The sequence below is a fragment of the Chrysemys picta genome, chromosome 5, assembly GCF_011386835.1.
Source record: "Chrysemys picta bellii isolate R12L10 chromosome 5, ASM1138683v2, whole genome shotgun sequence".
In the NCBI taxonomy this organism is placed as follows: Eukaryota; Metazoa; Chordata; order Testudines; family Emydidae; genus Chrysemys; species Chrysemys picta.
Window position 1 is genome coordinate 63,553,502 of NC_088795.1, and position 22,924 is coordinate 63,576,425.

General features: G+C 40.2%; 1 protein-coding gene across 3 annotated transcripts in view; it reads right to left on the minus strand.

Annotated features, from left to right (window-relative positions):
- Positions 1–1,392: 1,392 nt before the first annotated feature.
- PDGFC (platelet derived growth factor C) overlaps positions 1,393–22,924 on the minus strand; it is a 242,797-nt gene continuing 221,265 nt past the window's right edge. For 2 of the 3 annotated variants that reach the window (XM_065596482.1, XM_065596481.1), the window contains 2 exons: positions 18,026–18,233; positions 11,148–11,760 (listed from right to left, as the gene is read on the minus strand). In XM_065596482.1, coding sequence (XP_065452554.1) covers positions 11,369–11,760; positions 18,026–18,233 — 600 coding nt within the window. In that variant the 3' untranslated portion in view covers positions 11,148–11,368. Of the gene's footprint in view, positions 3,039–4,550; positions 4,769–11,147; positions 11,761–18,025; positions 18,234–22,924 lie in introns of those variants that run through there. The other variant, XM_042842158.2, reaches the window with a different exon arrangement.

Genomic DNA, 22,924 nt, shown 5'->3' on the forward strand with positions numbered 1-22,924 from the left:
GAGAGTAAAATTTAGCCCATTAGAACAATTTAATATTATGCTTGGTGCCTAATGATTAAGATTTTCCTGTTTTTTACTTTAAGCATCTCATTCAGTATTATAAATAAAGCTCTTGTTTCCCTGTGTCATATTTTTACTCACATCTAATTAAAGGTTGATGATTATTTCTACAATGGGTTTTCAGTTAGCTAATAGCTAATCCAAGAATCTTTCTTCAGTGTTTATAGTTCTGAATACAAATATATTGAAAATAAGTGGAATGAATGCAATTAATAGTCAAGATATATGCTATCAGAATATTAATATGCATAATCCCACACCCTAGTAACACTGAGGTTGAGATCTAATCTAGGAGAATCTGACACTGTATCCTTAATATCTCATAGTACAGTACAGTAGTATGTTTTCCAAATTTGGCCTAGGTATAAGTCTTTGAAAAATTTCAGGTCACACATGTTCAGTAAAGACTTAGAGTATGGCAGCTAAATTTTCTGAATATTCAGTTTGCACTGAGCATGCTCCATCCCCTCACACATCTTTAAGTGTCAACTAGACTGCACATGAACAGCCCCCCCCCCGCCCCCCAAGAGAGACCCTGCACCCTGCAGAGATGGAACAGGATTTTCCTGCAACTGATTCTCCTAGCTATTGAGGCCTGGCAGAGTGAGAGCAGATGAGGAGCTGAGGGGATGGAGGATGGAAGATGGACTGGCTGGGCAAGGATACAGACTCAATGAGCTGGGGGTGGGTGGAGGGAAAGGCTCAGAAAAGGGAGATTGGGACTGGAAGTCAAGGTGCGGGAGAAGAATGGGATGAGATGGCCAGGAGTGTGCAGACTCTTCCTGGAAAAGGGAGATAGACTGGGACAATAAGGCAGGGAGATGATTGCAGGGAGAGACAGAAATAGGCCAAGGTCAGGCTCAAGGGGACAGGGAAAGATCAGGTTAGGGGTCAAACAGTTTGTGACCACTAGAACCTGCTACCCCTCCAAAACTGGAATGGAACCTGAGATTCCTGAGTGTCATCATTCATATCCTGGTCCACATAGAGAATGGTAACCTATTACTGCATTTGGTGCCAGAGGTCAGTGGAGTGTATCTAAAGGTTCCAGCCCTGCTGATAAGCCATGTGGTGCCTGTATAATGTTATATGATGGGATTTTTTTTCAGGTTTTTTTTTTCTTTTAAATCTGGGAAACTAAACACAAAAGTGTTAAAAGAACATTAAGTTTGCAAATTCAAGATCTCAAAAGCTAGGAAATGTAGATTTCTCTCTTACAGTTACTGTACAGAAGACTTTCATTTCTCTAATTGATTTTCATTCTGGCAAATACATTTCAGGTTTGTTTTTATTTAATATAGACCAAACATCCAATACATAACCACACAGACATTTTTTCTCCCAAAATTAGCATTATGACTTTATTTGTTGCTTTGTTACAATCTGTAAATCCAATAGTCAAAATATAAACTAGGCATAATGTTAAAGCATTTTACAAGCAAAATACTTTACTGTTTTCTTTCCAATTTGCATAGGATGGCATACGTGTACTGGTTAAATGATATACTGTACATAAACAAAAGCGTAATTCATAAAACTGTACTGAATAGAGTTAAAATCTTGGGAGTCAACTGCTTTTAAATGGACATAACCATAAAAGAAAAACCATACACCTGAAGCAATAAATATGGCTGCCTTTCTATGAACACAGTTTCATGAAGGCAACAAGCCATTGAACTTCTCTTCTCATGCTGTTGTAGACCTTTCTACTTCAAAGAAATTAAACAATAAAACAAGCCAGAATGGGTCTATATATACCTGATTATTTTTTTCCTATTTGACAAAAGGCCAGAATATAGAGGGATTTTAATAGCTATTTCTGTAATCATTTATAGTAACATCTGTTTTTCATATTTTCAGTATCATGGAGCCATCAAGCTTAGAGCTTCATCCATACTAATAATCTTTGCATTTGTCATTACTCTGTTTAAATGTGTAAACCCAGATTTGTTCCACTGTCTAGCACCAGACAATGTAGAAATAGATGCTTTGCCACAGTAACCACATCTCTGTTCCTTCAACTGTATACCTCTGGCTTTAAAGTCTTACAAAACTAAAATATAGTTGATCTAGGTTGTAATAAAAGAGAATATTAAATACCTTTGGTAAAAATAGATATATTTAACAAGATTAGAAAAAGCAAATAGTTATATTGTCAAAAGGAGAGTATAAAAATGTACACGATAAAAAATACAAACAAATAAAAAGTCGTAGGCCATAGTAATTAGAGTAAAGCCACTGTTCTTTTCAATGTTTGCCTCCTTAGCTCATGCTTATTGTCCAGTCAGCTTTTCTAAAAGGCAGGAGCTTTAATAGTGGGTGTGGAAAAATCCAGTCTTTTCTACCAGTATCAGACAAATTAAGTTTAATTCAGAACAAGACAGTTTGTTTTAAAGCAAGTTTGTAAGACCTAGAACTCTGATTTAGAGCACGTGGGAGGGGTTGAGTACAGAAAGACAGATTCCAGATGTTGTCAATCACAGGCCAGATGTATTGGAGCTGTAGAAGTAAGGCAGCCAGCAGAATGAAGTCTTCGTGGTGTGAACACTGCAATTTTTTACACTAAATTCTTAAATCCGTGTAATGTCAAGCCAACTGGACATGATAATATATACTTCTAGTAATCCCTCACTGATGCCTTTCTCCCATCCTTTGACTGGGCCTCCAAGCGACAGAGCTTTTACACAACATATAATCCCAGTTTGGTTTCTTCTCTCTTTAGAACTCACTGTAAATCCTGAAGATGGAAGATCCCCAAAGCAAACAACTGAGATTACGGAAGGAGATAATGCACAAGCCCCATAACAGAATCAGCCATTAATTGAATGTACTTTGAAAGAAAGAAGCACACTTAGCCACATTTATCCTTCAGTATTCCCTTTGCAGACACAGGCACACTCCTCATGGTGTTCCAGGGGTACATCTGTCAATGATTTATGCAATCCCTTTACACCGCTCCTGGGCTTCAGCTGAAGAACCTGAAAGAGGACAATTGGAGCCAGGCTTTTAAGTAAATCATTAAACATCTTGTTCATTATCTACAGTACACTGGAAGTAGTAAACTGGAAGACAGGGAAACTACTAAAGGAAACTCAATCAACTCCACAACTGAGTTAATTCATTTATTCTGCTCGCTAATATATATTACTTTGTTTTGGCCTTACCTCAAGCCTTCCACAAACTTGATTAAGACATTAAGATATGCTAGACAGACATTTACTTTGATCAAAGCAAACCTTACTGCAGTGGGGTTTGGGTGGTTTTTTTTTTCTTTTTTGTTTGAAGGACTACTTATATAGTTGACTTAAAAATTAATTATTATTAGATGGTACTGGTAAAATAATATTGACTTTAGCTATAGATATTCAGTGATATGAAGTTTATAAAAAAGGTTTCTTCCACTCACAGCTGTGGAACATTTTTATAGGAAGTTAAAAATATCTAATAGCTTTTTAAAATGATAAATTATTTATAAGTCTTATACAATATACGTTAAAAGGTATACTGTTGTATATTTATCTAATATGCTAATTTATCTGATCTTAGATGGTCCAGTGATATTTATGAACTTGCACATTATGTCAAGTGGTTTTTTTCTACAAAAAGCTATAATTTCTGTGGTAACATGAGAACACAGATGTTGTAACTTGTTATAACCTGTAAATTAACTCACGCCACTGTATTACATATGCCCCTTCCTTTCCCTTTAGAAAATTATCACTAATCAAATCTGTTTCTTTACAATTGGATCATACAGTATCATTAAAATAATATATGTGTGTATATCTATCTATATATATATGTGTGTGTGTGTGTGTGTATATATAATTAAAAAAAACTATTGAGTCACTGAATCCATACACCTGCAAGTTTAGAATATAGGTAGAGATATTAAACTGATATATTTAGGTCTACAATTAATTACAGACACTGGAAAAATCTTACATGACCTAGAGGTTGTTTATTGTCTTTTACATTCTAAAAAGAATGTTAAAGGATATCTTCAGGCTTTGCATATTAACAACAAAACTGTAAAATGCTAACTTTCAAACTGGCCCAGTTGCTTGTTAAGCTGAGCATGAACAAACAGCAGTTTCAATTCACTTTTGTTTTTAAAAATAGAAAATCTCATTTTGCCCAACTTAGATAAATTCTTCAAATGTAGAGCTCTTCAGTCCACAGTAACTTCACAGGGTAAAAGCCCTTCTTGTCTACAAAAATAACCTCTATTCAAAAAATAACATTTGGAATAATTTACAACATAAATAGAACAGTAATATTTTCCACAGAGAATGGAGTGAGAGCACAGGCTCTGATTTTTTTTAACTCTTAGTAAAAGAGAAAGTGTCCTCCAAATGTGTCACTGTACAGTGACATTAGCCTTATCCTATGAACTGCGTTCTGGTCAGCATTCACATTCACAATAAAGATTGTTCCTTGAATGGATTTTCTCTGGTCTCAAATATAAAAACACAAAATGAGATACGTACCTCGTGGTATTTTTTGGTGACTTTGGTTGGGACGCATTGGCACTCATTGCAAGTATGGTGACAGCAGGCACAGTTTCCACCACAACGCTTAACCAATAGACATAGTGGCCAGAAAATGGTGTCAGTTCGCTTCAGTTCCTCCCTCAATGACACTGAGAAGTTGCGAGGAGTACAGCTGTAGAGTCGCACCTCCTCCTTTAGAAGGTTCAGATCCACCACTGAAGAGCAAACATATCTTTCTATGACTTGTCTTTCAAATGCCATCAATAAACAAACACACTTGAATGCTCTTGTAGCTTCCCTAAGGAGTGCAAATCCAAAGCCTCCAGAGCCCTGCGGACCAGATCCTCAATGGTATTTAAGGGTCTAAACTCCCATTGATTTCCATGGGAGTTCATTTCAGTAGGAGTGAGATGCTAAAATACTTTTAGGGTTCTGGGCCTGAGAGCTTTGCCATTGTGGAACTTACGCAAAGTGCACTTCAGCTCCTAGGCTGCAATAATGGCCTTAGTGTGGCCACATTCCCAGAATTCTCCCTCTCCTCAACCCCAATGTAATTTCCCTCTCAAACCCTGTACACAGGATTTAGCTACTAAATTAAACTGCAATATACTAAAGCTGTCTGTGGATTTTTATTCTACTTCATTATTAATTAAGGACTCCACTGCAATTAAGGAATCTTGCAAACATCTTTTTTTTATTTTTATTTTTTTGAGTTTGTAAAACTTGTTAAAGTGTGCAAATGTTGTCTTCACTATATTTTTAATGCATGCCTCAACAAGGAAGATTCAATTGAAAGGGAAAACAAAATCTATTTTTCTAGCTAAAGGAAAGGCTGTACTATGGCCTAATCATGGAACTTCTGGAAATCTATGCTTACATCAGTGAATGTCCTATATACAGTGTGTGTGTGTGTGTGTATGTGTAAATATATATTTACTATACATATATACACAGAGGGAGAAAGAGAGGGACTTATAAAATAAAAAAAATAATTATCAGAAGAGTGTTAAGATTTTTCTTTTGTCCCCTCCTTGTCCCTTTTATAATCAGTCTGTCTGTGTCAACCACTGTTGCCTCTCTCCATGCCATTTGCACTGTATTTATTTATTTATTCATTCATTCTTGCTTCTCCCACTACCCACCCTCTGTCACCAAAGCAGAATTCATTAATATTCCTCCATTGAATCAAACTTTTAAATCTGTTACATTTAAGTAAGTTCAAAACTTGGTAAAACAAGTTAAGTCATCTCCACCATACATGGAACTTCACTATATCAGTTTCCTTATAAACAGGTTCCACTGTAGCATATGAAAATTTTAGCATCTTGAGGGCTGAACAGCGTATGGAAATACCAAAAATAGGGCAGTATACTTCTTGTTCCCCTAATTCTATGGACAAGAATTAATGGGCCTTCAAAGGGGAAAATGCCATTCTTGAAAAAAACTAGGGTTGGTTTTGTGGAACACTGAACACATTTTATTAGTGCAGGCTTTGATGAAAAGCACTGTAATTTGGCTTCTGGCAGAAAAGGGGGTTATAATGACCTGTGATATTTGGACTGATTCCTCCCTCCTCCCTCCCGAGGAATAGATGCAATGTGTAATGGTATCTGCGATTCTTTTCACTGCTGGGTTAGCAGCATTAAATTTTCCTCTTTGTATACACCTATGCCAGTATGGGTTTTGGAAATACTGAAATAAAAATCTCAGACATATTAGCCCTGACATTTAAAAATAACCCTTTTCCAGAGGACCTATAATAGAAACCTGGGGGAAAAAAACAGCAACCTCAAATCATCCCATTTATACTACAAATAAATTCATATTAACATTTGGTAAAAACAAAGAAATCCTTCTAGTGGTTCAGAGAGGGAGAAAATAATCTTGGAACAGATTACTTCAGTTCCAACTAAAAATGTAACAATTGAAAATGAACAAAACAGAAGAAAGAATGTATGTATTATTAATCAGTGGTTACCTGCTGCTTTTGTTAAACACTGATCTGCATGTATTCTTAGTGGAAGATGGTCTCTGGTTTCAAATGACTAAATATAATTTCCCCACCACTATCCTCATGGCCATATTATGTTTTCTGGACACACTCAGCTATTTCACCTATATGCCAAGATGAGATGGCTTAACACTTTGTTTTTCTTTTAAAATATGTGACTAACATGTACTACAGTGCAACTATAAACTGGTTGGGCCAACTGAGGGATAAATTGATAATGTGTATGAGAAAGTAACCCTTTGTCCACTTTAAAAGAGTCATTTCAGTTCTAAGATGTCCTACTGGGAATTTTCTATGTTCAAAACCACCACGTTAAATGTAAAATAAAGCTGCTATCATTACTACAATCGTGTCTACAATGGATTAGTCACTACCATCATGTGAAGAAAGACACAGATCCTGCCATAACAATCCTGCAATCTAAATGTTAAAATACAGTTATGGGATTTTGTACTCATTGTGACTAAGATGAGAAGGCAAACAAATTATGTTGTAATAATAATAATAATACAATAAAGTGTAATATTAATTGTTTGCCATGGCATGGCACTACAGGTGTAGAGAAATGGAGTACACTTGCCTCTTCTGGCCATCAGCCTGGATGTGCCAACCAGGACGAAGAGATTTGTTTTTAACCTAGCTGCAGGCAGGCTTACTTAGATGACTTTCAGAACAAAGTAGTTTTTTTTTTAATCACTAACCTCTCATCCCAGAGCTGGCACCCAAGAAAGCAGTGTTGTCCCATAGGAAAATGTGATTTTCCCTTGGCATGACTGGCGCTGTCATAGAGGGATGGTTCTGACTAACAGTACCCCTAACTTTAGTGAGTGAGAACTAATCACTCAGCCAGAGAGGGAATCAAAAACAGGAAAAGAAAGGTTTAAAGAGGAAGGTGGGAAGGCTGGCACTGGATAACCTCTCCTCAGCAATAGCAACCCTTGTGTTCCTAAGGGAGAAATGCTTTATGCACTCAGTACTCAAATCCGGCAGGGGCCAATGTGCTTGGTGAAGGTATATGTATACTATCATGTGGACATTGAGCATAGCTTGTCCAAGGAGATGTATTCCCCCCCCCCTGCCCCGGAAGTGGTTACTGCTCTAGTGGAATGGTCTAGAGCAATGGTTCTCAAATTATTGTACTGGTGACTCCTTTCACATAGTAAGCCTTTGAGTGCGCCCCCCCCTCATAAATTAAAAACACTTGTTTATATATTTAACACCATTGTAAACTCTGGAGGCAAAGCGGGGTTTGGGGTGGAGGCTGACAGCTCACACACCCCTCCCCATGTAAGAACCTCGCAACCCCCTGAGGGGTCCCGACCCCCAGTTTGAGAATCCCTGGTCTAGAGTTCAGGAGAGTAAAGGAAGGGGTAAGGAATAGGCTAGATGAATACTGGATCTTGGGTCTGGGTATCGGATGCAGAACTTGGGTGCCTGGTGGCTAATGCTGGAGGCAAACAAGTCATGGATGAAAACTGTATGTTGCCTCCAATCCATGAGTCTTCCACTTTGAAGAGGGACCTCAAAGATCCTATGAATGGATGGATGGATCTTGGTTCTGTTGAGAGTAGTCGGCATCGATGTTCAGATGGCTCAGGATAGAGGGTTTTCAGAAACCCAAGTGTTTTTCAGCAGGGATTGCCTCTTGGTTCCTACCCTTGATGGTTTAAATAAGCCTTGGGAGTGGTGATATATGGCCTATAAGGATGTGTTGTAGGCTGTGGCCTTCCCAGTGGAAGGAGAACTAGTCAGATCTCCCATAAATACAAGATATCGATGTTGAATCTTCTCTCTAAATTTGATCATTTTCTCTGAAAAGATCTGAGAAAGCTGTAGTCCTGGTTCCTCCATAACAGATATGACAAAGGGAATTTAGTAAAGCATGAAAGGGATGTAAGGGATGGTATGGTTCATTTTAGAAATAACTAAGTATAAAATTCCAAATGAAATCCCTGTAGTCAACTCCTAGCATTGATCAACGGTGGCGATTTGCTGGCATCTTTCAATATGAAGACAATCCAATGGCTCAGTTGCATGGGGAAACTGATAATTTCTAAGGGTATGTCTACACTACGAAATTAGGTCGAATTTATAGAAGCCGGTTTTATAGAAATCGGTTGTATACAGCCGATTGTGTGTGTCCCCACACAAAATGCTCTAAGTGCATTAAGTCGGCAGACCGCGTCCACAGTACCGAGGCTAGCGTCGACTTCCGGAGTGTTGCACTGTGGGTAGCTATCCCACAGTTCCCGCAGTCTCCGCCGCCCACTGGATCCCAATGCCTCAATGATGCAAAACAGTGTCGCGGGGGGTTCTGGGTACATGTTGTCAGGCACCTCCCCCTCCGTCAGAGCAACGGCAGACAATCGATTCGCGCTTTTTTACCTGGGTTACCTGTGCAGACAACATACCACGCCAAGCATGGAGCCCGCTCAGCTCAGCTCAGCTCAGCTCACCGTCACCATATGTCCTCTGGGTGCCGGCAGATGTGGTACTGCATTGCTACACAGGAGCAGCTAATTGCCTTTTGGCAGTAGACGGTGCAGTATGACTGGTAGCCTTCATCGGCGATCTGGGTGCTGGCAGAGGTGGGGCTGGCAGACGTGGGGCGACATTGCACACATCAGCAGCCCCTTGCCTTTTGGTAGAAGATGGTATATTACGACTGGTATCCGTCGTCATCGTACTGCAGTGGCTGTCAATCATGGGCACCTGGGCAGACATGCTCAGTCCTATCGAACTGTCTCGACGATGATGGCTATCAGTCGTAGTATGCTATTTTCTGCCAAGTGCCCAGTATTTTCTGCCAAGCACCCAGAAGATGCCGAGGGCTATCAGTTATGCTGCACCGTTGTCTGCCAGCTTAAGATGTAAAAAATAGATTTGTTCTGTATTCATTTGCTTCCCCTCCCTCCGTGAATTCAACCGCCTGCTAAACCCAGGGTTTTGAGTTCAATCTTTGGGGGGGGGGCATTCTGTGTGACAGTTGTTTGTGTTTCTCCCTGATGCACAGCCACCTTTGTTGATTTTAATTCCCTGTACCTGTACGCCATGTCGTCACTCGCCCCTCCCTCCCTCCCTCCGCCCGTCAGATACTAGTTTCGCGCCTTTTTTCAGACCAGACGCCATAGCACTGGGATCATGGCACCTGCTCAGATCACCGCGGCAATTATGAGTACTATGAACACCACGCGCATTGTCCTGGAGTATATGCAGAGCCAGGACATGCCAAAGCAAAACCAGGACCAGCCGAGGAGGCGATTGTAGCGCGGCGATGAGAGTGATGAGGAAATTGACATGGACATAGACCTCTCACAAGGCATAGGCCCCAGCAATGTGCAAATCATGGTGTTACTGGGGCAGGTTAATGCCGTGGAACGCCGATTTTGTGCCCGGGAAACAAGCACAGACAGGTGGGACCGCATCGTGCTGCAGGTGTGAGACGATTCCCAGTGGCTGTGAAACTTTCGCATGTGTAAGGGCACTTTCATGGAACTTTGTGACTTGCTTTCCCCTGCCCTGAATTGCCAGAATACCAGGATGAGAGCAGCCCTCACAGTTGAGAAGCGAGTGGCGATAGCCCTGTGGAAGCTTGCAACGCCAGACAGCTACCGGTCAGTCGGGAATCAATTTGGAGTGGGCAAATCTATTGTGGGGGCTGCTGCGATCCAAGTTGCCAGGGCAATGAAAGATCTGGTGATATCAAGGGTAATGACTCTGGGAAACGTGCAGGCCATAGTGAATGGCTTTGCTGCAATGGGATTCCCAAACTGTGGTGGGGCGATAGACGGAATCCATATCCCTATCTTGTCACTGGAGCACCAAGCCACTGAGTACATAAACCGCAAGGGGTACTTTTCAGTGCTGCTGCAAGCCCTGGTGGATCACAAGGGACGTTTCACCAACATCAATGTGGGATGGCCGGGAAAGGTACATGATGCTCGCGTCTTCAGGCACTCTGGTCTGTTTCGAAAGCTGGAGGAAGGGACTTTCTTCCCGGACCAGAAAATAACTGTTGGGGATGTTGAAATGCCTATCGTGATCCTTGGGGACCCAGCCTACCCCTTAATGCCATGGCTCATGAAGCCGTACAAGGGAGCCTGGACAGTAGTCAGGACCCGTTCAACTACAGGCTGAGCAAGTGCCGAATGGTGGTGGAATGTGCATTTGGACGTTTAAAAGCACGCTGGCGCAGCTTAGTGACTCGCACAGACCTCAGTGAAAAGAATATCCCCATTGTTATTGCTGCTTGCTGTGCGCTCCACAATATCTGTGAGAATAAGGGGGAGACATTTATGGCGGGGTGGGAGGTTGAGGCAAATCGCCTGGCCGCTGATTATGCGCAGCCAGACACCAGGGCGGTTAGAAGAGGACAGCAGGGCGCGGTGCGCATCAGAGAAGCTTTGAAAATGAGTTTTGTGACTGGCCAGGCTATGGTGTGAAACTTCTGCTTGTTTCTCCTTGATGAACCCTCCGCCCCCCCCCCACCCGGTTCACTCTACTTCCCTGTAAACCAACCACCCCACCCTCCCCTCCCCCCTTCAAGCACCGCTTGCAGAGACAATAAAGTCATTGTTACTTCACATTCATGCATTCTTTATTAATTCATCACACAACTAGGGGGATAATTGCTAAGGTAGCCCGGGATGGGTGGGGGAGGAGGGAAGGAAAAGGACACACTGCAGTTTAAAACTTTAACTCTTATTGAAGGCCAGCCTTCTGATGCTCGGGCAATCATCTGGGGTGGAGTGACTGGGTGGCCGGAGGCCCCCCCACCGTGTTCTTGGGCATCTGGGTGAGGAGGCTATGGAATTTGGGAGGAGGGCTGTTGGTTACACAGGGGCTGTAGCGGCGGTCTCTGCTCCTGCTGCCTTTCCTGCAGCTCAACCATACGCTGGAACATATCAGTTTGATGCTCCAGCAGTCGGAGCATCGACTCTTGCCTTCTGTCTGCAAGCTGACGCCACCTATCATCTTCAGCCCGCCACTTGCTCTGTTCATCCCGCGATTCAGCCCGCCACCTCTCCTCTCGTTCATACTGTGCTTTTCTGTAGTCTGACATTGACTGCCTCCACGCATTCTGCTGTGCTCTTTCAGCGTGGGAGGACATCTGGAGCTCCGTGAACATGTCATCCCGAGTCCGCAGTTTTCTCCTTCTAATCTTCACTAGCCTCTGTGAAGGAGAAACATTTGCAGCTGGTGGAGGAGAAGGGAGAGGTGGTTAAAAAAGACACATCTCTGGCTTTGTGGTAGGCTTGCCTTAGCGCCTTAATTTTCACGCGGCACTGCTGTGTGTCCCTGTTATGGCCTCTGTCCTTCATGGCCTTGGAGACCTTTTCTAATATTTTGCCATTTCATTTACTGCTACGGAGTTCAGCTAGCACTGATTCATCTCCCCATATGGCGAGCAGATCCCGTACTTCCCGTTCGGTCCATGATGGAGCTCTTTTGCGATCCTGGGACTCCATCACGGTTACCTGTGCTGATGAGCTCTGCGTGGTCACCTGTGCTCTCCACACTGGGCAAACAGGAAATGAAATTCAAACGTTCGCGGGGCTTTTCCTGTCTACCTGGTCAGTGCATCTGAGTTGAGAGTGCTGTCCAGAGAGGTCACAATGAAGCACTGTGGGATAGCTCCCGGAGGCCACTAACGTCGAATTCCGTCCACACTACCCCAATTCCAACCTGCTAAGGCCGATTTTATCACTAATCCCTGCATCGGAGGTGGAGTAAAGAAACCGTTTTAAAGGGCCCTTTAAGTTGAAAGAAAGGGCTTCGTCGTGTGAACGTGTCCAGGCTTAATTCGATTTAACGCTGCTAAAGTCGACCTAAACTCGTAGTGTAGACCAGGCCTAAGATTCATGCCTGGCCACTTGCATGCCCATTACAAAGCTCTTCCATTCAAACTGGCACCTGTATCACAGAACAAAGATCATGATAGTTGCCAGTTTCAGAAATCAAGTCTCTGTGTGTGAATGCTCCAATGAAACACTGGATTAATCGGGCAAAGTAATTTCAGGAAACATCCAGAGCAGTCACCAAATCTCTATAGCTATTTCTGACTTTCAGCCTGATTATAAAAAGGGTCAAATGTTCCCTGATCCTCTGAAGTATCTGAGCCACCTGAGGACAGACATCTATATCGCAGATCAGAAAAGCCTTTCTTTCCCTGAAAGAATCTCAAAACTTGAGTCTGCTGTCCAGTTCTCCCTTGACAACTATGTCTTTCCAATGCAGCCTTGCATGACACTTATATGAATATTAGTATCATGTCAGGACCCAGTCTTGTGGCTGCAATTCCACTCCAGAGCTTTTCAAAAATTCCTCCTGTGTGCCCTATCCACATACTGGCATGCAAAAAGATGTGTGTGTTGTGATGGATTGTTCAGTCAAATATACTGAAGTCCTGCCTTTTCATCTATGTATTGGACTGGCACTTCATTCCATTAATATCAGGTTATGTTAGGCTCCTAAATGAACAATCTGATTTTCAAAAGTGCTGAGTGTGCAACAGCTCCCACTGAAGTCATTGATATGATGCCAGCCTGCCTCCCAGCGTGGAAAAAAAAATTCCTAGAGAAAACAGAGGAGGGAGCAGAGGAAGGGGAACCAGAAGTGGAGAAAGAGTGAGACTGTAAATCACAGGCACATCAGACTTATTATAAGGGCTGAAGGGCAGTGTTTGGACTTCCTGGCACGTTTCTTTTGCTTGCCTTTCTTCTTCACACTGAAGATCTTCTAAGCTGGGGACCTGAACCAGATATGTCACATGCTTCTCTTAGCAAGGCCAGAAGCAAGCCAGGTGGAAGGATGTGGGGAGGATACCTGCAGGGAGTTCAAAAAGTATATAGCTTGGCACAAAAAAATCTCATCCTCCTGACTGACACTTTCTGCCTGAGCAACAGCAGAGTTACATACCTATTTGCCTATGACTGTTACTCACATGTCATGGGGCACGGGCAGGGGGGGGAGGGGTAGTGGGGATTGTTCAAAATGGAAATTAAATGAATTATCATTTTAGAAACAATTTGGATATGGGTTTGAATAAAACCCTAGATCCAAACACCCCAATTCTGGAAGGGTTCTGAATGTGAACCCAAACCCAACATTTTCAATTCAGTATAATTTAGTGTGCTTTAACAACAGAACTTCTGAGGTGTTGAAAAGCTTCATGTCTAACAAAGTACCTAAGGTGTATAGTTTTTATATCACAGCATGCACCCTTGCCCTATCTTTCTTCTTATTAAAAGGTCTGTGGCAAATCTATCCAGTGCCTATGTAATCATTTCTTTGAACTGTGTGAATGAAGCTTTTATTTTTTCAAAGAGTATCTGTCTGTCCAAAATGTATTTTAACATACCGTGGGCACAAAACTAGATGACAGAATGTATATATTCCCTTAAAATGTTTACTTAACCATAATAAAAGGTTATATGAATTTCCCAAGTGAACCAAGTTACAATACCTGTTATAATGTGAAAATTTAAACACACTTTCAACTTGGCTTTCACTCATTTATCATGGTTGACACAACAGTCAAAAGTTCTTTTTTAGCACTAGCTCAGAAAAAATGCAGGTTTTTTTTATTTTTATTTTTTTGCAGAACCAAGATATTACTGAAGAAAGAAAGAAAGAAAGAAAGAAAGAAAGAAAGAAAGAAAGAAAGAAGTGATGTGGGTAGGTGTAAAATAAAACTGTATTTCAAAATAATGTATCTTCATTAGTTTATATAATTTAAATATACTAAGTTCACATCAATCTGAAATTAATTGCTTTTTATATTTGAGGCTATAACTTTCTAACAAATCTCCAGAGATGTGTACTCAAAAAGAATCTCTCTTTCCCAAAGCATTTTACCAGCTAGATCCTGGTCTAAATAAAGCCAGGGAGGGGAGCAGATTTTCTCCTGCAGAAGGTTGGTATTTGTGTGCGTATGCGCATCAGGAAAGTGGTTCTGGCTCCTAGGCTCCACATCACCTAGAGATGCTCCCAGTGGCATAGCGGATTTAATGGCCCCTACAACCGTAAAGGATTGGCATAACACACCCACCCCCGGCTCTTCTGGTCCTTTGCCAGAAGTGCAAGGAGGAGAGGCACATGCTCTCAGTACAGATATATGAACAGGAGGTTCCCACACACCAGGAGAATTATCTGCTTCTTGTAACATGCATGTAGCATAAAAGAGCTGTAATTAGGCTGCAGAATGTGGCCCATTGATTACTCACTGATTTTTGTGGGAGTAAGACTGGACTACTTTTTTTCACTGCAATGCACTTTTTACTTTTTAAGACGTATAATATTCAAAAGGAACTTCGTTTTTATATATGAAAATATTTTGGAATACAGAACCAAATTTTGCTTTTTGAGTAAGTCCTTTGACTTAACAGAGGTATTCCTGATTTACATGGATATAATTGAGATCATAGTTTGGTCCTAAATTCTGGACATAAATATGGCCTTTAATTAAAATGAATAAAACAAACAGAAAACTAGCCTAATTATAGAATTTGAAGGGTACAATGTAGTTTTAATTAACTGATAAACATTTTAGGCCAGATAATTTTCTATAATACTTCTTAATTTAGGTTTTTAATGCAGTAGAGCATGTTATTAAAAACAACAATAATACAAATAAAAACAAACAAAAAGTTCACATTCTCTAACTATTCAAAGCACCTAACAGTTAATACTGTGTCATCTTAATGGGGCACATTTTCTGCCCCAGGCTATAACATTACACACTCAGTAATGCAGTCTGAGGGTGGTCCTTTTAAGATGAATGTGGCAATACTCTGATATGTTTATTCAAAGGAAAATCTATTTCATTGTCTAATTAGAAGTCTTTAAAAGATTTACCCTGATAGTTTCTTGGGAAGATCACTGTCTCGTAGAGAGTTGCTTTTGTCTATATAGATGTTATCCAACACCTGCATTTCTGTTTATGTAAGGTTCCACAAATATACATTGCTTTTCTCTCACTTATTGTATGCTTAAAATGGTAATGCAGTTGATAAATGGCGAAACTCTTTAACTAGGAAAGTGCTAAATGAATATTTGAAAGATGTGCTTTATAGCTGAAAGCTTTTAAAGACAAACTGCCTCCTGTCCAAGTCTTGATTTACCTATGCATAGCTGTAGCAATAAAAGCATGGCTAGAATGGTAAATTTTTAGCTCTGATCCAGGGATCAGCTGTCAAAAAACTAAATCTGGGTTATGAAAAGGATTCACCTTCTCTCCTTCCTTGCTGACTGAATGATAATCTACTTTACATTTGCCAACATAGGCACTACTAACTGATATTTCATTTACACTTGAAGATTTTCATTTTCATGCTATGTGATAGGGAGGGAAGAGAGTGTTGTCTGCATGCTGTTCATCAACACAGAATCCATAAATATGAAATAGTGGCAGTATCTCCAGGAGATTTGGTGGAAAATGCACAAATTTCCAATGTAAGCAAAAGGAAATGTCTTTCCTTGATTTACTCTATGTAAGGTAAAATCCTTAATACAGGGTATATACTTTACACCTTCAATTAAGCAATTGCCTACCTCAACAAGTGGTGGACAGGGACACCATTGTTTCATGGGATAGTGTGGAAGAGGGCATTGACACAACTTGCTCTGAGGCCATAAAGATTGCTAAATTCACATTCTGAGACAATCCAGACTACACCAACTGAAAGGAAGGTCAGGCATGGGCTACACATCAGAGAGGTACAATTCCTTCCTGAATACCCCAATGCACAGTTTGAGAGCACTACACCATACTGTAGGTGGTAAAGAATATAGGCCAATTTGTGATTGGCCCTTGTGTGCTGGATGCTGAGAGATTCTCCTTTTTTTGCACACAACAGACAATCAGAATCCTTGCATTTGGAGGCAATGAGAAGTCATGTGCTCACAGCAACAGTCAGTAGAACATGCCAGGTGCAACCTTTCACCCCACTTTGGTCTCTCTTCTGTGTATACATTCTATTGCGTCCATAGATTAGATCAATAAATTAGATCGATAGATTAGAGAGATACTGCATCGCCATCTGAGGATACAGTATTTTCTATAGTTACAATGTCATAGAGTACTACACATAGATTGCACATGAGCAGTATTATACAAGTGCATACTAGCTTTTACCATTTGAATGGGCAGGCTATCATTTTATGGCCTTCCTCCAGGCTTGACATACCCAGTTCAGGAAACACAACTCTATAGCCTTTATTTGTCAGCCAAATGAGTAAAGCTCTGTTCCATGGCCTGAAGAGATATCTACTGAGTCCACCTTTACAACAAACATCCATTATTGTTACTGGAAGGCTGCTTGGATTCTTTACACCTGGCCACATCATCGTTTTCCTGAGAGTAAATTTCCTAAGGTGCCGTACTCATTTTGCTCTAATGAGAACATTCTCATCTCCACTTGGAACTCCTATCCCCTGCCTATGCCTCTTCTCAGTTAGCCTGGCAGCTTAGCTACATCCAGACAAACCCCTTTCTGGTGTTATGATCCTTTTTGTTCCCAGTTGTTGTAATCTTTTTGATAAGAAAGAAAAATGTCATGATGTAAAAGAGTTAATGGCTGATCAGATGGGGGGCAGGGAAGATGCTCTGCAACTATGATCAAACTCACCAGCACACAAGCTGGTTGGTACAAGGGAAGAGTGCAGGACCTGGGGCTGTATTAGGTAAGAAGCTCCATCAAAGTCCATCTACTGCTCTGAAGAAGGGGGACTTCACTTTGAATTCTATATTTTGGAAATTTCAATATATTATTATTATTTTAAATGGGATCTGGAGTGGCTATTCTCTCCCAGGGCTGAGCCTGGCACAAATGCCTCCCAAATTCCCTGTGCTATGAATAGGGCCCTACCAAATTCAAGGTCCATTTTGGTCAATTTCACAGTCATAGAATTTTAAAAATCGTAAGTTTCATGATTTCAGATATTTAAATCTGAAATTTCACAGTGTTGTAATTATAGGGGTCCTGACCCAAAAAGGAGTTGGGGTGGGGGGGGAAGGTTATTGTATGAAGGTTGTGGTACTGCCACCACGACCCCAGTTTGAGAAAAACTGATCTCCCCCATGAAATCTGTATAGCATAGGGTAGAAGTACACAAAAGACCAGATTTCATGGGGGGAGACCAGATTTCAAGGTCCGTGATGCTTTTTCCCTGGCTGTGAATTTGGTAGGGCCCTAGCTATGAAACATGGAGAGGTGCTCTGGCATTGGCTGCATTAAAAACTATCTCATTCTTTCATTTTGCTAAATTTCTCCATATTTTTGTGGAGACATTTTTAGTTATTGCCCTTTGTCCAAATCATAAACATGTGAGAGTATCTATACTCCGCAAAGTATATAGAAAGTTAAAAGCTGTAAGACAGGGTGAAGAATATCCAAAATGACTGTTCCTCTGCCAAGATAAACATCTATGCAGAGCCATAAATTACAGAAGAGGGGATTACCTCTTGATTTTCTCTCACGAATATATGCCTTTCCAAGGATTTGCCATGTTGGTCTGTACAGATCTTCCAAGTCCAGTTGCCACCTGTCTGGTTCCAGATATCGGATAAGTTCTTCTACTGTACTAAATCCAGCAACAGCATTGTTTAGTAAATCTAATGGTAAAGCTGATGGGGGTAACATGGATGGGCTGGCGGCTTCTGTATGGTGCTGCAATAAAACAAAGAACAGTATCAGTTAGATATGTAAGGTAATTGCTTAGGTCAAACTTACTTTATAAAGCTGGATAAACTTGGCAGTGGAGATTATAAAAGTAACTAGCTGTTTAACCAATTTACTGACTAAGACTAACGATAATCCAGGGAGCACCTAAACATTCCCCCCATTTAAAGTGCTAATTTGACTAAACATTTTTTTTCTTCTTACTTTCTTGGTTTTTAGGAATGTCATACTACTATACCTCTTTTCTGGAGAAGTTCACTAAATGATGGATGATATGTCAGAAATAATTAGAGCAAATGGTGCACTAAACCTTTGATGGAAAACTATAGCTCCATTACAAGCAATTATTCCCTCCTGAAATCTTAAGAAACTCACATTTCTCATGCTGCTTTTAGCACAAGGATTAACTGGCCTTTTGTGGGGTTTGGTGTTGTAGAGTCAAATATGAAACTATTCTAGTGTAACAATAGTAGAAAATCCTGTTGCTGCCTATTGATGAAAAAGAGACTGTATGTTCAGTGAAGTTTCAAGCACAGTGATGCTGTCGACCAATAATTCAGAAGGGTACCCCTGATACATAGCACTGTGTGTTATCTTTGCAGATTAACCGTGCTATATAACAGCTAGGTATTATTTAATCTGAAATGCCCTCTCAACACTGCACACTAAACAGAACTTCTTTAAAATGTTGAAAACAGCCCTGAAAAAGCCACAACACACACCATCAGAATTTGCTGCCATTGTAGCAATGTTTCATTCCACTAACTGTAAGTGAGCCAACACCTATAAACTCTCCAGGAGGATGGGCACTAGATTAATCGTGTGTCTGAGGACTGATGTGAGGGTGAGGGGGAAAGGCAATGAGTAGAAGTAGTCAACATGCCTTTCCCAATATTTGCTTTCAAGAAATACCACGAGAATGGCTTTCCTTGCTTTATTTCTAACATATGCATGGTCCTTGGTTGTTGTTGTTAGTTTTTTTTAATCTAGGAATCATGCAAGTATAGAAATACGTACAGAAATACCTAGTCTGTTGGTATTGGTAACTTCTGTAGGGATCTGTATCCTGTCATTCTAGCATTATTTCCAACAGAGAGGCTGAAGCCATCCAGCTGCCCATTGTTGGTGGGTAATTTAAATGAACACAGATCCCAGAAAAGTAAGTGTTTATTTCCCTCATCTTCCTGATGCCCACATTACAAATAGCATGATGATCTGTCCATTGGATTATGATAATAAACCAGTATATTCTGGACAGTAATTTAAAACTTATACTGCACAATGTGCGGTGCTGCAAATTTCAAAACAGTGCTGTAATGCTACCCAGACTATAAAGAAAAATAAATATTGTAAGATTTTTCTTCCTGTTTTCCTCCAGAAAGAGTATTTATACATAAATATATGTTAATATTCATGTTTTCTGTTTTGAAAGTGTGGGGTTTTCTTTTGCTCAATAATAAGTAAATATCAGGAAGATTAACCTACCAATCATTCTGAAGAAAACTCATTTCCTATCACTAATTTCTGACAAATTTTTTCTGACAATTTTTTTTTACAGTATGCTCTCATTTTTGATGCACATACAAGGCCTGATACACCAGTATGTTTCTCTAATTTTATCCTGATGTAACCCCAATGAAATCATACAGTTGTTTCAGTGTAAATCTGGAGTAAGGAAGTGGTAAATCAGACCCATATTGCTTCATTGCAAAATGGATAAAGTAGTTTAAACACAAAAATTGTCATCACCGTCTCACTTTAGAAAATTGTCATCACTAGTCTCACTTTAGAAAAACAAAATAAAACATCATTAAAATATAGCAAAATTTCACACAATTGAAGTTTCACATCTCAATGAACAGTAGTTACAAATTTATAACATCATTTATCAAAAACAATTAAGTTTAATAAAATTGTATAAATCAGTGTAAAAACATTTATTGAGTACCTAATTTATTGAGTACATAATTGCAAAGTTGTCTTTAAAGATGTGAATACTGTAATTGATATTTACCACATAACAACTTCCTAAGAAGTCTCAATTACATGCATAGTTAAGTATTTTATGACAATTAAAATGTTATTCTTTGTCAAAACTGTTAATAGTTGTTTATTTTTCATTTAAGCATTTTAGGCAGAATGTCAAGAGTAGCAATAAATAGTATTATCTTTCTTTTGGCTATTCCCATAATTCGTAACACGTTATTAGGAGTGGCAGCTTTATCTACCTTGCAAACGACAAGAATTCACTAACATTTCAAAGGTTTTTTAAAATTATTTAATCTGTAGAAGTGTCATGACTTCTGAACACTGAGAAAAGTTTGGATTCTAGGAGGGGGTTCTCTCCTTGTTAGGAGAGAAATGAATTGACAAAAGATACTGTATCCTAACTTATTTACGAGTATGTACATTCTTTACAGGGATGTCAGATGGCAAAAGGCAAAGTGTAAATGAGTGGTTTTCAATCTGTGGTCCACGGACCCCTGAGGGTCCGCAGACTATATCTGTGATTTCCAAAGGGATCTGCACCATCATTCGACATTTTTTAGGGGTCCACAAATGAAAAAAAGGTTGAAAACCACAGGTGTAGATGATAATTCTCAGAGGTAGCACGGGAGTTGTAACCTCAAGCAAACAACTCTATATTCAAGTTCTCAACCAGACAGATTCTCTATTTCTGCTGCTGCAATGGGACAACAATGTAAGAGTATCAAATTCTGTCCATTTGTTAGTGAAATGTGCTTGGACTATCACTCAAATTCACAGCACAGTCAGCTGATCAGGTCTATAAAAAAACCATCTATGGGTATTGCCAGCTATACAGCTATTGATGTTTTGCAACATAAAATGAAAACTATTTGAATTCAGCAACTGTCCCTCAAACATAAGAGCTCAACATCTGCCATTAACAGATTCTCCACTTTGATAGCACTTATTGTTCTATCTAAAGTGTGATTCTGTTCCATAGTTTGTTTAAAAACATTGTGAAATTCCATATTTGATAACTGCACACCTAGTTACGCCCCCAAAAAACTGGCTCAGCTTTATGATGTAACAACTCCTAAAGGTTAATTAAGCCCATCAGTGTCATTAAAAATTCTCAATACAAATGAAACAAATTAATCCCTGTTGAAAATCCATAGGGCTAGAATCTCACCTGTGCTGAGTAAATCTTGGCTCCTTTGGTCCTGCTGCAGCCCTGTCACAACTTAAAGCTGTTGTTGGCAGCTTTAAGTTGCACCATTGGTTTAAGATCCTCAACAGCCCTGATGACTGTGTGCAAAAGAAGTGGTCTTTTACAGTGGAATAGCTAATGTACAACAGTTATCTCACTGTGAAATCCTAGTTTTTACCACATGGTAGCAAGGTCAGCACTCTATCCTCTGGCCTTGATTGACCATGCCTAGTTTACCTCATGGAAAAAACCACAGTGCCTTATCTTCACTAATATCTAACATGCATTAGCAATCTATCTTTTTTGATAATGAAGACTTTGCCTGAACAGAGCAAGACTCCAACGCGCCTCTTCCCCACTCACTTATTTGTGGAGAGGGTAGCGGGTAGGCATGGACTGCACCAAAAGCAAGCTCCTCTTCAACAGAGGAACTCCATAGTGGGCATTTGCAGTTGGGATATGGGCAAAGGTGCCGTAACACAGCTTATGAATGGGGCTCATTGTATCCAGTGGGCTTACACCAGGGAGAAATATGGCCTAGTCTTTCTAGTGAAGTTGAGGCACTCCATAATATGGACTAAACACTTAAACTTTTCTTTCATAGCACCACATATTTGATTAATAGGAATGTTTGGGGCTTCCCCCTCCCCCAAAGATGAGTGATTCACATCAAAACAGCAAAATGCAAAATAATAATTTGTAAAATATCTTGACAAATGATATATTTTAGCGTGTTCCTCCCCCATATTAAAAACAAACTTAAAACTTTTTCAATTTTTGTTTTTATACCCAGGAAACCATTTTCATTTATTTTAATATGATGAAAAATGTTTAAATACTAGATAGAGACAAACAATTTTGTCTTTACTGTGTTATTAAATATGAATCAGAGCGAAAACCAAAAACCATAGTAAAATACACTAGACCAGCAGCTGCCCCGTAGTAAAAGCCAAGAATGACAATTAGTGTTGGATCAAATGGAATTTCCAGTTAGGCTATTTATACTGCATTTTCCTGGGTACATTTGAACCTATTGAAATGCATATCTTACAGATGTGCCTGAAGGAACTCTCAATCTTTAAAAAAAGTGGAAGGGGGGCAAAAGATTTGGTGAGGGGAGGAGAAGGTTGCGAGGATGAGATGCGACAGGAACCAAAGGACTAAACTGTAACTTTACAATCAGCCTCACGTAAGGGCTGACTTATAGCTGCACTTCCTCAGGAACAGCTCGGAGAATGAACTTTGACTTAGAAAGTTAGAATTACTCCCCTGCTACCTCTTTGCTCAGGGACTGTAAGTTATTTCATCCCTTTTCATGCAGCAGCTTCCTCCCCACCGGACTCCCCTCCCCCATTCTTCCCAAGTGCTTAACTAGCTAGTCTGGCTGGAAAGGGGGCAGGGTGTAGCCATGCTTCCTCTCACCCTCTACCCACTCACTTGATGGGATGAATATCAGTCAAGTGGTCTTTGCTGTCCCCGAGGCCAGAGTCCCAATCTGAGCAAA